Here is a 14,912-nt window from a genome sequence, read left to right on the forward strand (position 1 = left end):
TGGATAACTTACTTTTTAATTGCTGATATTTAGGTCGCCCGATGAAGACTGCTAACAAAGGAACAATACATAAACTATACGATCCAATTAATAAAAAGGTCACAAACATGACATCACTACGACTCCCCGAAGTGTTTGGTGGCACAAGTGTAGAATTGGAGAAAATACGTGGAGAAAAAGTGGTGTGGGTGCAGCTTCGAAGTCCTCCTGGTACAGTCATTGAAATGGTCCAGAATCAAGCAGACGAAGAAGTAGCATTTCACCCTTGCTCATGCTGCCATTTCCTACGCTGACCCTCAGTGAAATAGAGTGGAAATAAACTAATTTGCTAGGCATGCATGTGCGCTATGCTTCAGCCACACACACGCACAAAGAGATGGCCAATCAAAGGAAACAAAGCAGTAGCATGTAGAATCCAAGCTTCATTTAAAAAAACTGCATCGGGGCTCATGGTTGAGACCGATTTTTTGCGTTTGTAAATTTGTATAAATCACAACCTAAATTTTTGAACGGTTACTTCATATTACATCTTTTAATTCACTCGTTACAGAAGAGGGGATCATTGTGTTTTGCTGGACTGCCTTTGTTCAGAGCTGGTTGCCGTGGAATGCTGCTCGTTTCTTCAGCGTTTAGACAGATGGACAAAATAATAACAGCATCAAAAAGAAAGCACATTCATGAATTTTATTCTGGTTCGATGTCGTCAAGACATGGAAATTTAGTGTTTTAAGCTTGAGCAAATGCCATCTGCACCGAGGATCGTCAACCCTCCAGGACTGGCCTCAAGTCTCCTGGAATTAAAGATCTACAGGACATTGCTGTGTGCAATCCTGGAGAAAAATAATAGTGGCATTAAAAAGGATTTTTAAAATTCTTTGCACATTTCTCTTTACCAGATGTAGAAATATTGAAAATAGGTGGCGGGGTGGGGGAGAAAAGAGGCTGTTTAGCTGACAGTCAAGCACCACCCAATTGGGTAATGAGCCCTTTTGCTTTCCAATTGGCATAGGAAGGCAGTACGTCACAAGGATGGATGGGTTGGCGACAAATGGATGGAGCAAGGGGGCAAGTCATGTGATGAAATCTCCAGGAATACATGTAATCACAGTTGGCAATCCTATCTGCACCTCACATACAACTCTGCAGAACAGGTATCCATTTTTGGCAGCCAACATACATATATTGCATACAGAAAGATGAATGCAAGTTTTAAACAGAGCAGAAGACTGTCACATTTAAGTGTTCCTGATTTTCAAAATAAATATCTTAAACTTTACAGTTATCACTAAAGATTAAAACAAATCACTATTAACAGCTTTTCAATGGACTTTTAACAAATAGACACTTACATTTATTACTATAACTGCTCTGAACACTCTGGATTGAGACACCACTGCTGACTGATGACAAGCTATTGACTCTTTGTAACCTAGAAGCTGGAACAGGCAGTTTAGAGCCAGGTGTGCTTTTTATTGCATTATCTCCCAAGTTCAAAGCAGCTGTGACTGATGAAGGTCTTGGTTTTGCTTTAATAGAAATACCTTTTTGTTGATCTGTAAGAAATAAGGAACATTACATTTTAGTTTTAACATGTAAAAGCAAAATTTACATTAACAAATGACTCATCTGACAGGAGTTAAAATAGGTCAAGTTTTCTTCTGTTGGTGTCCAAAAAACCAGACATGTACAGACCAGAAGCAACCACCTTCAAGTTTTGCCACACCCAACAATAAAAGCAGCTCACCGCAATCTTCAAGGGCAATTAGGGATGGGCAATAAATGCTGGCCTTGCCAGCGACACCCACATCCCATGAACAAAAAAAAAGACATCCACACTTTTCCATAATATTGTTACAAGGTTTGGCTCTGACAAAGCTCTAACAGAGCCCACCTGCAATATAGACGATTTCAAACAAGCTTTGCATACACCTTTATTCAGTACAGATGGAATATGTACACCATTCCCAATTTTTAATAAAAACATTGCCTACCATAAAGTTTAAATCTTAGCCAATATGGCAAAAAGTCATGATTTCTTTTTTGACCCCCAACCTTCCTTGTACTTCAAAAAAGTACTTAATTTCAAAGTTGTCATTGGCAAATGAACAGTTAGTGACAAGTCTTTACCTGTCAATGTATTTTTTTAATTAGTCCAATATTTGCACTAATTCTGTTAAATTGCCAAAATATTACAGAAAATACATGTTGACACACAATTGAGCAAACTTTTGGATAACACCACTTGTTTTACAATTGTTCTGTTGCCAGGGAAAGGAGAGTGGGAATTTTTTTTCAATGTTCCTTGATCTTACTTGAGCTAGTGCTTGCATAGGTTGACTGTTGAGTATCACTGGCAGTCGTCCAATAATGGAAAAAAACACTGCTCTAGTTTAGGGATGGGCACTATCCCTTTAAAATGAAGCCCAAAGTTTCTCCATGTTGTAGTATAAATTCTGGAAGACAATGAGTGTAACTCACCATCAAACTAAAGAATGAAATGCAATGCTACAAGTAGGGCCAGAATTTTGGCCATGCTGAGAAATTTCCAAAGGTAGTGCCTTTTTCCACGTGTAATCTTTATTCCCACAGTAGCAGACTCTTTGGATTCTTATGCAAGTTCATGATGATATACATTGCCACAAGAATTGAGGATTTGTGTCTGTTAATATCATAGTTTTGACACTTTTCCACCTGGTCAGCATAATACCAGTCACTAGAATCGATAGTTTGTATACACAATAGCCACATTTTATAGGTATCAGGCAATTTTTTCATCCCCATTGCCTGCACAGTAACCAATGATGTTCATTACCTGCCAGTTACAGAATCTACCTGCTTTTCATTTGAAGAGAGAGAGTTGTCCAGTTTCATGGCCAAAATCAACTCAATTCTAACATATAATTTGGTCTGTGATCGGTTTCTGACACTTTGATATGTCCAAATCATTTGCCATATTCTCCTACATTGCACCATGACTAAACATCAATAAATTTCATTGACTTGGGACATCTTGAGAAAATGAACAAGGTCTTGGTTTATAATCCTGCAGGGGAAAAAGGAAATGGTGCTCACTGCTATAAGTGAAAAAACATCAACATGAAAGGAATGATTTGTTGGGCAGATAGATACTTAGCCTCAGATGCTATGCCTTTTTCCAAGAAATAGTAAAAATTGTCTCAACGCCACAACAGCAAGAGGGCAGTTTGAGAAGCAGTGAAAAGAAATCAGCCACAAAATAGACATGAAACTGATGCATGATATTCTGAAAGAAACCTTCCTCCACTCACACAGCGAGAAGACACCCTCTATGACGCTCCAAAATAATGACTATGGTATAGACAAGGTCAAAGTCCCAAATTAACTAAATAGACCCCTAAAACACTGAATCTATGATTCAATCAACACTGGAGATGGTATCTGAATGGCAACAGATTTACATGGTACCCATATTCAAAACAAGCAAAAAAAGACAGGGCAGCTCCAAACACATTAGCTTTCATTCCTTCTGATGAAAGGTCAATCTAAAGAGTTAACTTTCTCTCTCCACAGATACCACTGACCTGAATATTTCCAGCACTTTATTTCCCCAATTTGCAGCATCTTGAGTACTTGCTTGGGTTTACCTTACTTCTTTTCCACATAAGTAACAGAATTGATAGTCAGAAGTAACAAGTAAATGACAACCATCAGTGTGGATTCAAAAGGGGGGAACCTGCCTGGCCAAACTACTTGATTAAATGGAAGCGTTTTCCACCCTTGAATTAGGCCATCAGGGACAAGGTGTATCTGCTACTTCCAAGCTACTTAAGTGCAAGACCTGGATTCAGATACAAGATAAAATGGACATATTTGCAGACCAAACTCCAAAAGGAAATCACAAAATGAGTTGGACAAGATATATAGGCAGACAGAATAATGGCTGATGAAAAAAGTAGGAACCCCAAATATCTGGGATTGAAAAGGGGCAACAAAGCAGCAGCTGATACCAGACAAAAAGGGGGGGAAAACTCAAAATGTGATATCATGGTCAATATAAAAAGTGAGGTGCACCAACAGCTACAGCTGATGAATCAGAGTTAATGTTTAATTTTTTAAAAACACTTATTTCAGTGTTAAGAGCATGGTATCAAAGCTTTAAGATCAAACAAAGGATGAAGCTGAGGACGAACCACATCAGCACTTAAGTATCTGCAATTCAAGGGGCTTACAGTTCAATGATCTGAAGCCTGAAATGCAGACATTGCAGAGCATCGGGGGGGGGGGGGGGTTAGAGAGAGAGAGCTACCCAAGCACTTCAATTTCATTGGGTAATGGAGTGATACAAGTCTGGTAGACATGAACAGGAGGGTGTGACTGCAAATCAGTTAATCAGCAAAGCATGGCAATCCCAGGTGTAGTGCCTTGGCCCATTTCCAACAGGTACAAGGTTCTTGCTGTGCATTTGGATGAGGGCAAAGTCTGCAGGGTGGGAAAGAAAACTTCCCAGGACACCATGGTACAAGAGGCCATTCAAGTGGGGAGGAAGAGGGAGCGGAAAAGAATGTGGCAGTGTTCGGAGATGCACAGTCAGGGGGCGGAGGTTGAAGATTGTACATAATGTTCAGAAACATTTGCAACTCCTTCGATAGTAAAGAAGTCAGTGTCGATATGAAGCAACACTGGACAACATTCAGGCTTTGGTTAATGATAGCAATTAACATCAGTGCCACACAAGTGCCGGGCAACGACCACCTCCAAGAGAGAATCCAACCCTCTCCCCTTGACATTCAATGGCATTAGCATTGCTGAATCCCCTGTCTTCAACATCCTTAGGGTTACAATTGATTGGAAAAAAAATGACTGGGCCAGCCATATAAATACTGTGGTTGTAAGAGCAGTTCAAAGGCTGGGAATTCTGGAGAGAGGAACTCACCTCCCATCTACAAGGCACGTCAGGAGTCTGTGGAATACTTTCTACTTGCCAATGAATGCTGCTCCAACACTCAAGCTCAACAGCAGAGAACAACACAGCTTGCAAATGGCACCCTATCCACTGCCATCAACATTCATTTCCTCCACCACTGACAGAGGCAGTACTGTGTACCATCTAAAAGATGGTTGAACTGCAGAAAAGATTGACAGGACCTTGCAATCCCACCAACAAAGGCGGCAGCAGATGCATGGGAACATCACCACCTGAAGATCCCCTCCAAGCCTTGGAACTATATTGTCGCTCCTTCACTGTTGCAGGATCAATACCTTGTAACTCCCTTCCTAACAGTACTGGATTGTGTTCCTGCAACACATGGACTGCAGCGGTTCAAGATGACGGCTCACCATGACCTTCTAAAGGACAATTATGGTCAGACAATAAATGCAAGCCTAGCCACTGATGTCCACACCCTGTGGATAATTAAACAATCCCTCGACTATAACCCAAGGTACATCCAAATTGGTATAGGCATAAACAGATTAAGTAAACATAGCTCAAAGAGTGATATGGGAAGGGAAGGAAAGGTTGTCATTTCTTGGGACACCAGCACTGGGGCAGGAAAGAACTGTAGAGTCAGGACTTGCTCCACCCGAACCAGACTAACACCAGGATCCTATCAAAAACAGAGCTGCCACCAAGACTTAGAACTGGCAAGTGTGGTTAGGGGTGGGTGGGAGTGAGGGGGAAGGAAAAAAAGAGGGGGCTGAAGTGGAAAAATACAATGGATAACAAAAAAGAGAATGGGATGACAAGAGAAACTGAGCCTGAAGAAAAACATGGCCAGAGATCCACAGTTAAAAGCAATAGCAGGAAGTCAACGTGTGATGGAGAGAAAAAAAAAAGGTGTGCCATCACAGGAAAGCAGGCAAGTGATTGGTTGGTGAATATTTTTCTAAACCTTGTTATCATTTAAACCATGAGTTGGGAAATTTCAAATCAAGGAAAATACAGCATTAAATGGATTAGAGCCTTAGCACAGAGCAGGTCTGGAAGCATAATTAATATATTAAACAAGGTACTGACTAGATTCTTGAAATGGGAATAGACTTTTTAGACCACGGATGGACAGCTGAGACTTGTTGCTTGCACTTCATGCGCCGTTTGGCAACTTCAGAACACTTCATGCATCTTGGCAGACCCTGTGTGTAGAAAGTGCCTCCAGCTGCTCAAGCTTGAGCTCAAGCGGGGCAGCTCAAGCGGGGCAGCTGAAGTCACTGCAGCACATCATGGAGGATGTGTTTTTTGTGGATTATTCCAGGTGGTGGTCACCCAACAGGCAGAGTGTTCAGGCAGCTATGCCTCTACCGGCATAAGAGTGGGATGAGGCAGGAAATACAATAGTCTTTTAGTCAGCATTGACTGCTAGGAGTGCTGATAACGGCAAGGAGTATAGTCCAGCCCATGGCACCAATGCGCAAGAGACTGAAGGAGGAGTGGGGAGAGCAAACAGCAAAAAGAGTACAAATGCAGTTGTCAGAGATTCCATAGTTAGGGGGTCAGATACTTCTGTAGTCAAACTCAAGCCTGGCATTGTGTTGCCCCCCTGGTGCCAGGCCCAAGGATAGAGTGAGTACAGAATATTCTGCACAGGGAAGGGAGTGAGCCAGGAGATGGATTACATAAGCACCAATCAGAGTGATAGAGGAAGGAATCTCTGATTACTCCCTAGTGCCACACAGTGAGTGTGCAAATTGGAAAATGGGTAGGGTCAATGCATGCTGCATAAGTGAGAAGCTTCAGAAACAGTTCTGGGGTAGGAACCAATTACTCAAAAGATATGGGTTGAGGCTCAGCAGGACCCTGAACAATATCATCAGAGGGAGGTTGCAAACTAAAATTGGCAGGGGTGGGCACCAGTCCACTTGGCAAATTTTTCTTAACCTCCCTTAGACTAAGTACCACATGAAAGATTGAGTAACAAAATGGAGGCTCTTGGAAGTGGTGGTCAGTGACAACTTGACGAAAAATCGGCCCAGGGACAGAAACAACAACTCATGTTAATAGTTATTTTAGAATGGAGGGCGGTAGACAATGTCCCAAGGTTCAGTGCTGGGACCACTTAATGATGGACATTGGAATATAAAGTAGAATTTCATAACTGATGATACTAAATTTGGAGGTGTAGACAGTGAAGATAATGCCAACTGACTGCAACAGAAGATAGGCACACAAGTAGTGGACGAAATTTAATACAGGGAAGTGCAAGATGAAACATTTGGATAGGGAGAAGCAATATGGAATTAATGGCACAGTTTGTGTGTGTGCAGGGGCAAAGGGACTTCAGTGCCATAAGCAGAGATTTGAAGGTGGCAGGACATACAAGAGTGGTTAGTGTAGCCGACAGAATCTTAGAGTCATAAAATAGTAGAGAATAAAGCAAGAAACATAGGGCGGAGCCTGTATAAAGATCTGGTTAGAGCACAATTTGAGTACTGCACCCAAAGGGTCCTTGAGTGGGTCAAGGAGATTTACCGGAACAGTTCCAGGGACAGGGTATTTTAGATCCAAAGTTGTGTTGTAGAAGCTGTTGTCCTCCTTGGAGCAAAGGAGATCGTAGAGGTATACAAGATTATGACAGGTTTAGATAAGGTAGACAAAGAAAAGATGTTCCCATTAGCTGATAGTACAGGATTTAAGGTTTTGGGCAAGAGATGTGGGGGAATGAGAAGAACTTAATAAAATAACCACAGCTAGCAGTAATGACCTGGAACCCATTACCTAATGAGGGTCATGAAACTGAAATGATCAATGATTTAATAAAGCAATTGGATAGGCACTTATGGAAATAAACTGAGGGCACAAGGAATTGGACTGACTGGATCGCTCTAGAGCGCTGGCATTGACTTGATGGGCTGACTAGCCTCCTTCTCTGTGACTCTGACTGACTAAATTGTGCTTTAGGCACCACAAGTAAAGGGAAAACTAAAAAAAAGTACTTAAACTAGGAGAAAGAACTAAGAAACAAATAAAATAGAGTGGAAGGACAGATTAGGCTGTGTGTTCTTTATACAAAGACACTTCAGTGCAACAGACACACAGAATGAACTGAATAGTATGACATGGCGCTGTCAGGCATTGGATACCATTTGGTAGGTCTTAATGAAATCTTTGTAGTCTTTAGGTTAACTATGTATTAACTATAAGAACTACGTGCATATGTACAGTAAATAGTTCAAGCTTGGAGCTGTCTCTATGCTTGCTTGTGCACATGGCTCTGTCCAACACTAGGTGCATGTCATGTGTTCTCTTACATCACTGTGGGCAGTACTATACTCAGTTCCACATTAACCCTGGATGTTTCAGAGCCTTATATGACAGATGAACATTAATGCAAGATGTTCAGAACTAGAAAAAATCAAAGCACCAAGTTATGAAGGGCTGCAAGGTAAATTACGAAGGGGGAGAAGATTTAGTAATTAAGGATAAAACCACTTCAAATGATAAGGATATAAAACAAGAGGCATGCAGGGAGTGGAAACTTGGTTTAGAGTTAGGAATCAAGGAAGAGTTGAGGGAGAGAGCACTTGGTAGCAAATGAAGTGGTAAATTGGATAAAAGCAGAAATTAGAAAATAAAACATGCAAAGCAGTGGTTTTAAATGGGGATAAAAACAGAAAATGCTGGAAAAACTCAGCAGGTCTGCCAGCATCCAGAGAGAAACAGATTTAATGTTTCAAGTCCATATGACTTGGTTTTAATGGGGGATTAATTTTCAGATCCTCGGGAACAAACAAAATAGCATATCAGAAGGGTTAGTGAATTTTGACTGTGGCCAGAATAATTTTCTAGAACAATATCCCCAAAAGGTGCATGCAATAACAGAAAATACTAGAAACACTCAGATCTGGCTGGATCTGGAGGGAAGCAGTTAACATTTTAGGTCAATTATTTTTCATCGCAACAAGGTTAACTTGAAATATTAACTGCTCCTTGCCACAAATGCTGCCTGATCTGACTACTTCAGCACCTGAAGTATTTTGCTTTGATAAGGAGGCATGCAATAATGAGCCACATTTAGTTAACATCCTAATGGTGCATGCAAAGGCCTGGTTTCCCCAGCAGGTGAAGGCTGTGTGGATAGAGAGTAAACCATGTCTTCTGCTATGATTGCCAAGCCTGCGATGAGGCGCCTGTTGGCCAAACGTCTACAGTTTCACCTAACTATGGCTTTTATTTTAGCTTTTCCGTAGCTGGTACCTTCAAGTTTGTAGTATGTGATTCCAGGAAGAGAACATATGCTGACTTCTAGAAGAACTATGATGCCATGAAGGCATTTGAAGCCATGAGGGATGCTGGTGTGTTTGAAAGTGTGAAACCAAAGAAGTAAATTCTTGCAAAGGAAACTTGGAATGAGAGACAGGATTGTTCCTCCAGTACACACTGGGAAAATGGACACGAAAGGATATACTTTGTGCATTCTATACCTGATGTATAAACGAAACATTTATTTTTCTGACATAAAAACAATCAAGATGATTACATTGAGCTTTACTTAAGTCTTTGAAAGGGAGAAATGTGAAGTAGTCATGCCTCAGCTATACAAAGCCCTTGTTAGACCACACTTATTTTTGAGCGCAGTTCTGAGCAACACACCTCAAAAGAAAGAGGGAGTACAGGGTGCTTTACATGAATGATGCCTGGATTTCAGATTATGAGACATTACACAAATTTGTGTAGCATTCCCTGAAGTTTAGACAGTGGAAGGGTGATTTGATCAAATATATTAAGGGAACATAGTTTCTCTTTCCACTGGTTGGAGAGACTGGACTATGGAGCATAGCCTAAAAATTAAAGCTAGACCCTTCAGGAATGAAATGAGAAAACACTTCAGGTAAAGAATTGGTATGACATAGGCAGCTATTTGGCCCATCATGTCTGCCTTGGCTCTCCATAGAAGCAACTCAAGAGTTCCATTCTCGCACCTTCTCCCTTTGGCCCTGCACATTGTTCCTTTTCAGCTAACAGTCCAATTCCCATTTAAATGCTTGCATTGAACCTGCCTCCACACCACTCAGGCAGAGCATTCCGGACCCTAACCACTCACTGCATGACAAAGTTTTTCCTCATATCACTATTGCCTCTTTTACAAATTACTTGAAACCTGTGCCCTCTCATTCCCTATCCTTTCACAAGTGGGAATAATTTCACGAGTAGGAATAATTTCTCCCTATCGACTGTCTAGACGCCTCATGATTTTGAATACCTCTAACAAATCTCCTCTCAGCCTTCTTTTCTTCAAGGAAAAAGTCCTAACTTCTCCAATCCAGCTTCATAACTGAAGTTCCTCATCCCAGGAACCATTTTCTGGAATCTTTTCTACACTCTCTCCAATGCCTTCACATGTTTCCTGAAATGCAGCACCCAGAACTGAGTGCAATATACTCAGGCCAAACTAGTGACATATACTTGTTCAACATAACCTCTTTGCTCTTGTCCTCTATGCCCCTATTAATAAAATTCGGATAGTGTATGCTTCATTAACTGCTCTTAACCTGCCACCTTCAATTACTTATGCACATATGCACCCAGGTCCCCCTGCTGCTGCACCCCTTTTAGATCGCACCCCCTTTTTATACTCTCTCTCCAAATGCTTTCTACTAAAATGAATCACTTGACATTTCTACATATGAACTTCATCTGCCACCTGTCTGAAGTTCTATCCTATCCCCCTTAGCTCACAATGTTAGAGTTTTATATCATCCAAAAATTTGAAATTGCGCTGTGTACATCAAGATCTAGATCATTAATTTGCATCATGAAAAAGGTGGTAGAAGTTTGAAACACTTCTGCAAAAAGCAATTGACGCTAGATCAATTGTTCATTTGAAAACTGAGAATAATAGAACTTTAGCCAAATGCATTAAATGGATATGGGATAAATGCAGGCATATGGAGTTAGGTTGCAGGTGATCTCAAATGAATAGTAAATAGACTTGGAGGTAATGACTTAGTCCAGACAAATGTTACACAGAGAAGAGAAAGTTGTGTACTCATTAAAATCACGTAGAAGTCGATCTTTCCACTTCATTCTTGGAAAAGACCCTCAAACATATTTGTCTAGACAAATGCACTCCAGGAAATTAACACTAATAGAATCAACCAAGTAGCTGCAACAATCAAATACAAAGTGCAGAAAGATTCACAAGGATAATACCAGAATTAAAGAGATTAAGAAGAGATTATAACAATCAGCAAAGACAACAAAGAGATGACCAAGGGGTGATCTGATAGAGGGCTTCAAGATGAAAACATTGTCAGGTAAAGGCAGGGAAAGTGCTTGCACTCAAGGGAGTGTCTATAGTAAAAGATAATCACCAAGAAATTCAGGGAAAATTCATCCTTTCTCCATTGTCTCTGCTATATCTGCTGCCTCAAAGTAACTGAAATCTGGCTACCAGTATTACTGCTGTTTCACCATTGTCTCTGCTATATCTGCTGCCTCAAAGTAACTGAAATCTGGCTACCAGTATTACTGCTGTTTCACCATTGTCTCTGCTATATCTGCTGCCTCAAAGTAACTGAAATCTGGCTACCAGTATTACTGCTGTTTCACCATTGTCTCTGCTATATCTGCTGCCTCAAAGTAACTGAAATCTGGCTACCAGTATTACTGCTGTTTCACCATTGTCTCTGCTATATCTGCTGCCTCAAAGTAACTGAAATTTGGCTACCAGTATTACTGCTGTTTCAGAACTGGGGACAATGTTAAAATCACAGCCTAACCACAGCACTATGTACTTTGTCACAAGATGCAGAGCACAAAAAATGGCCATTTGGTCCAATTGTCCATTCTAGTGTTATGCACCATGCAAGCCACCTCCCAGTTCTGCCAACCATGCTTATTTCCACCCCATGCTTATTTATATTTGTCTTGAACACATCTGAACTATTTGCGTCAACTACCCTTGAGAGAATTGAATGCTTAGCGTGAACCAAGATGCGGGGGAAAAGATTGTGACCAAAGATTAACTCTTGCAAAACAGCTTTCATGACACAGGACACTCCAAAGTGCTTTGGAGCCCATACAATACTTTTCGAATGTAACAGTGTAGGTGACATAGGCATGCAGCAGCAAGATTGCATTAAGGTCTCAAACAGCAATCTGATCTTGGTCAGTGGTAAGCTGTGTTTGCTGTCATTACTCCACTAGAAAGGACAGTGACTTAGGGTTTAGACTTAACCTAAAGAAGAAATTCAGAAGTTGCTGTCAGTGTGCCCCTGCACAAGGTGTGTAGAGGTTCCCACAGAATGCAATCTTCCCTACAGTCACTAACAGTTGCACTGCAAAAACCCTGGCATAAGTTGCAGAATGTTGAATTGGGCATAACACTGCTAAACACCCTCACTAGCCCTGAATAATACAAAATTTGACAGTCCATAAGATTATGCCACATTTTAAAACAAACACCTCTCCACCCCAAAAAAGCCACTTTCTATCTTAAATTTATTTCGCTATCTGAAAGTTCAAAACAAAAATGTTTAACTTCCTGGTTTGGTCCATAAATACTTCAATGTGATTGGCTAATTGGCTGCTTGCTGACATCATTGCATTTGCATGCCAGGACAGTATCTTGACTTGGCATCAGATTTAAACCGTCATGGGGAAGGGAAATTTCCACCAGAATGCCACATCTTTGTTGGCAACAAAGGTCAGTGGCAAGCATCCTCACTTGGCAAAATCCAAGTCAAAGATAAGTTTTGGTATCATTTGTTGAGGGATAAATGTTGGCCAAGTAACAAGGAATGCTTATGTTCTTCCTTGAATAGTGCCATGGCAATTAGCACATCCGCTTGAACATGTAATTGGAAGCAAATGGATGGCATATGCCACTAATTTGCAAACAGCTGCCCAGAGGCTTTTAGTGGACTTTTGTGGGACAAGTTATTGTAATCAGAGTTTGGTATATGGTACACTATCTGGGACCTGTGTGAACCAGACAAGCCACAGCATGTATTTTCAACAAAAGAGAAGGATCATATTTGCTGCCCCTGCCCATCCAGGTGACAGTTCATGGACCTGCAAGGTGCTGCCAAAGGAGTCTTGGCGAGTTGCTGCAGTGCATCTTTTAGATAGTGCACGCTGCTGCCATTGTGCACAAGGGTGGAGACAGTGGATGGGCTGTCAATCAAATAGGCTCTTTCCTGGATAGTGTCAAGCTTCTGCAGTGTTGAAGCTGCACTCATCCAGACAAGGAGAGTATTCCATCACACCTCCTGACTTGTGCCTGGTAGATGGTGGAAAGCTTGAGGGCATCAGGAGGCAAGTTACTTGCCACAGGATTCCCATCCTCTGACCCGCTCTTGTAGTCACAGTATTTATATCGCTGGTCCAGTTCAGTTTCTGGTTAACTGTAACCCCCAGGAAATTGACAGTGGGGAATTCCATGATGCTAATGCCATTGAATGTCATGGGGAGATGGTCATGAAGTAACATTTGCTGCACAAGTGTCAGGCAATCAGCCCAAGCCCGCATGTTGCCCAGATCTTGCTGGATATTGGCACACACTGCTTCACTTTGAGGCATTATAAATGGTCAACATCAGTGAACATCCCCATGTCTGACCTTATGAAAGGGGAATGGTGATTGATGAAGCAGCTTGAGATGGTTGGGCTTTGGACACAATCCTGAAGAACTCCTGCAGTGATGTTCCAGGACTGACTGAGCTCCACAACCATGTTCTTTTGTGCTAGGTATGACTCCAAACAATGGAGAGTCACCCTGCTGCTGCCCAATTCCCATTGACTCCAGTTTTGCTATTGCTCCTTGATGCCACAATGTCAAATGCAGCCTTGATGTCAAGGACAGTCATTCCCACCCAAATTCAGTTTTTTTGTCCGTTTGGACCAGGGTTGTAACGAGGCCAGGAGTCAAGTGGCCCTGGCAGCGCTCAAACTGGAAGTGAATCGAGAGCCACAAAGAACAAAAGAAAAAACGATGGAATTGAGACAGAAAAAGTTACTTAGAAAATAAATTAATTTCATTCAGATTTTAATTGTAACAAATGTTGCTCAATGCCAATGCAGCTGTTTGGTGTCATCCCATTAAAAATTGCACTTGAAATGTTAAGTCTCATCTTTTCTTGGCTGACTGTTTAGTGGATAACTGCAGGACAGGTATCACAACTGAACAGCGTGTTCTAATGACAAATGAGGCAGTCTAGCAGAGCTCATGTAGCAGCACAGCTAATTGAATAGCATTTCCAGTCATGCCCCTTCAATTATTCAAGCTGTTTTTACCTTCACTTTTAGTGATGGCATTATGACCTCGAACGGGAACGCAGAACAGGTAAAATAAAAGCAAAACTGTGGATGCTGGGAATCCAAAATAATAGAAAATGCTACAAAAACTCAGGTTTGGCAGATCTGTAGAGAGAAAAAGTTAACATTGAGTCCATATGACTTCAACAGAGCTAAAGACAAGTAGAAATGAGATAGATTTTGTGTTGTTGAAGAGGAGTTGGTTGGTGGGGGGGCGGGGGTGCTCTGGGGAGTGGAGCAAAATAGGTCAGGGATAGGTGGGAGCTCAGGAGGTTTAAAAAAAAGTCATGAATACAACACAAAAGGGAGTGTTAAAGACCAAAGAAGGTGCTGATAGTGGCACAAAGGTAGCAGAATGTGTTAATAGCAAGACAAGGGTGAGTGCTTTAAAAGCAAAATATAAAAGTTATAGATGGCCCTGTGGGTGGAGGGGATTGGGAAGAAAATTAGAAAAAGATCAAAATGGAGGACAGAGTTCATGGTATGTAGTTATTGCACTCAATGTTAAGTCCAGAAGTCTGTAAAGTGACTAATCAGAAGAGGTGCCATGTCTCCATTTCTATGATAGACCGTCTGTCTACCATCATTCATTGCAAGTCCACCAACTCCCACAGCTAACTTGACTCTTCACACCCTACCTCCTGGAATGACTCTATCCCATTCTCCCAGTTTCTCCATCACAT

General features: G+C 41.4%; 1 protein-coding gene and 1 pseudogene across 2 annotated transcripts in view; one reads left to right on the forward strand and one right to left on the reverse strand.

Moving 5' to 3' along the window:
- mtus1b (microtubule associated tumor suppressor 1b) overlaps positions 1–14,912 on the reverse strand; it is a 195,215-nt gene that overhangs the window by 115,021 nt on the left and 65,282 nt on the right. Inside the window, exon 4 of one of the 2 annotated variants that reach the window (XM_041188957.1) lies at positions 1,350–1,553. In XM_041188957.1, coding sequence (XP_041044891.1) covers positions 1,350–1,553 — 204 coding nt within the window. The remainder of the gene's footprint in view (positions 1–1,349; positions 1,554–14,912) is intronic. The other variant, XM_041188960.1, reaches the window with a different exon arrangement.
- Positions 9,064–9,391, forward strand: LOC121278657 (annotated as a pseudogene).

This window comes from Carcharodon carcharias, chromosome 1, assembly GCF_017639515.1.
Source record: "Carcharodon carcharias isolate sCarCar2 chromosome 1, sCarCar2.pri, whole genome shotgun sequence".
Classification (NCBI taxonomy): Eukaryota; Metazoa; Chordata; class Chondrichthyes; order Lamniformes; family Lamnidae; genus Carcharodon; species Carcharodon carcharias.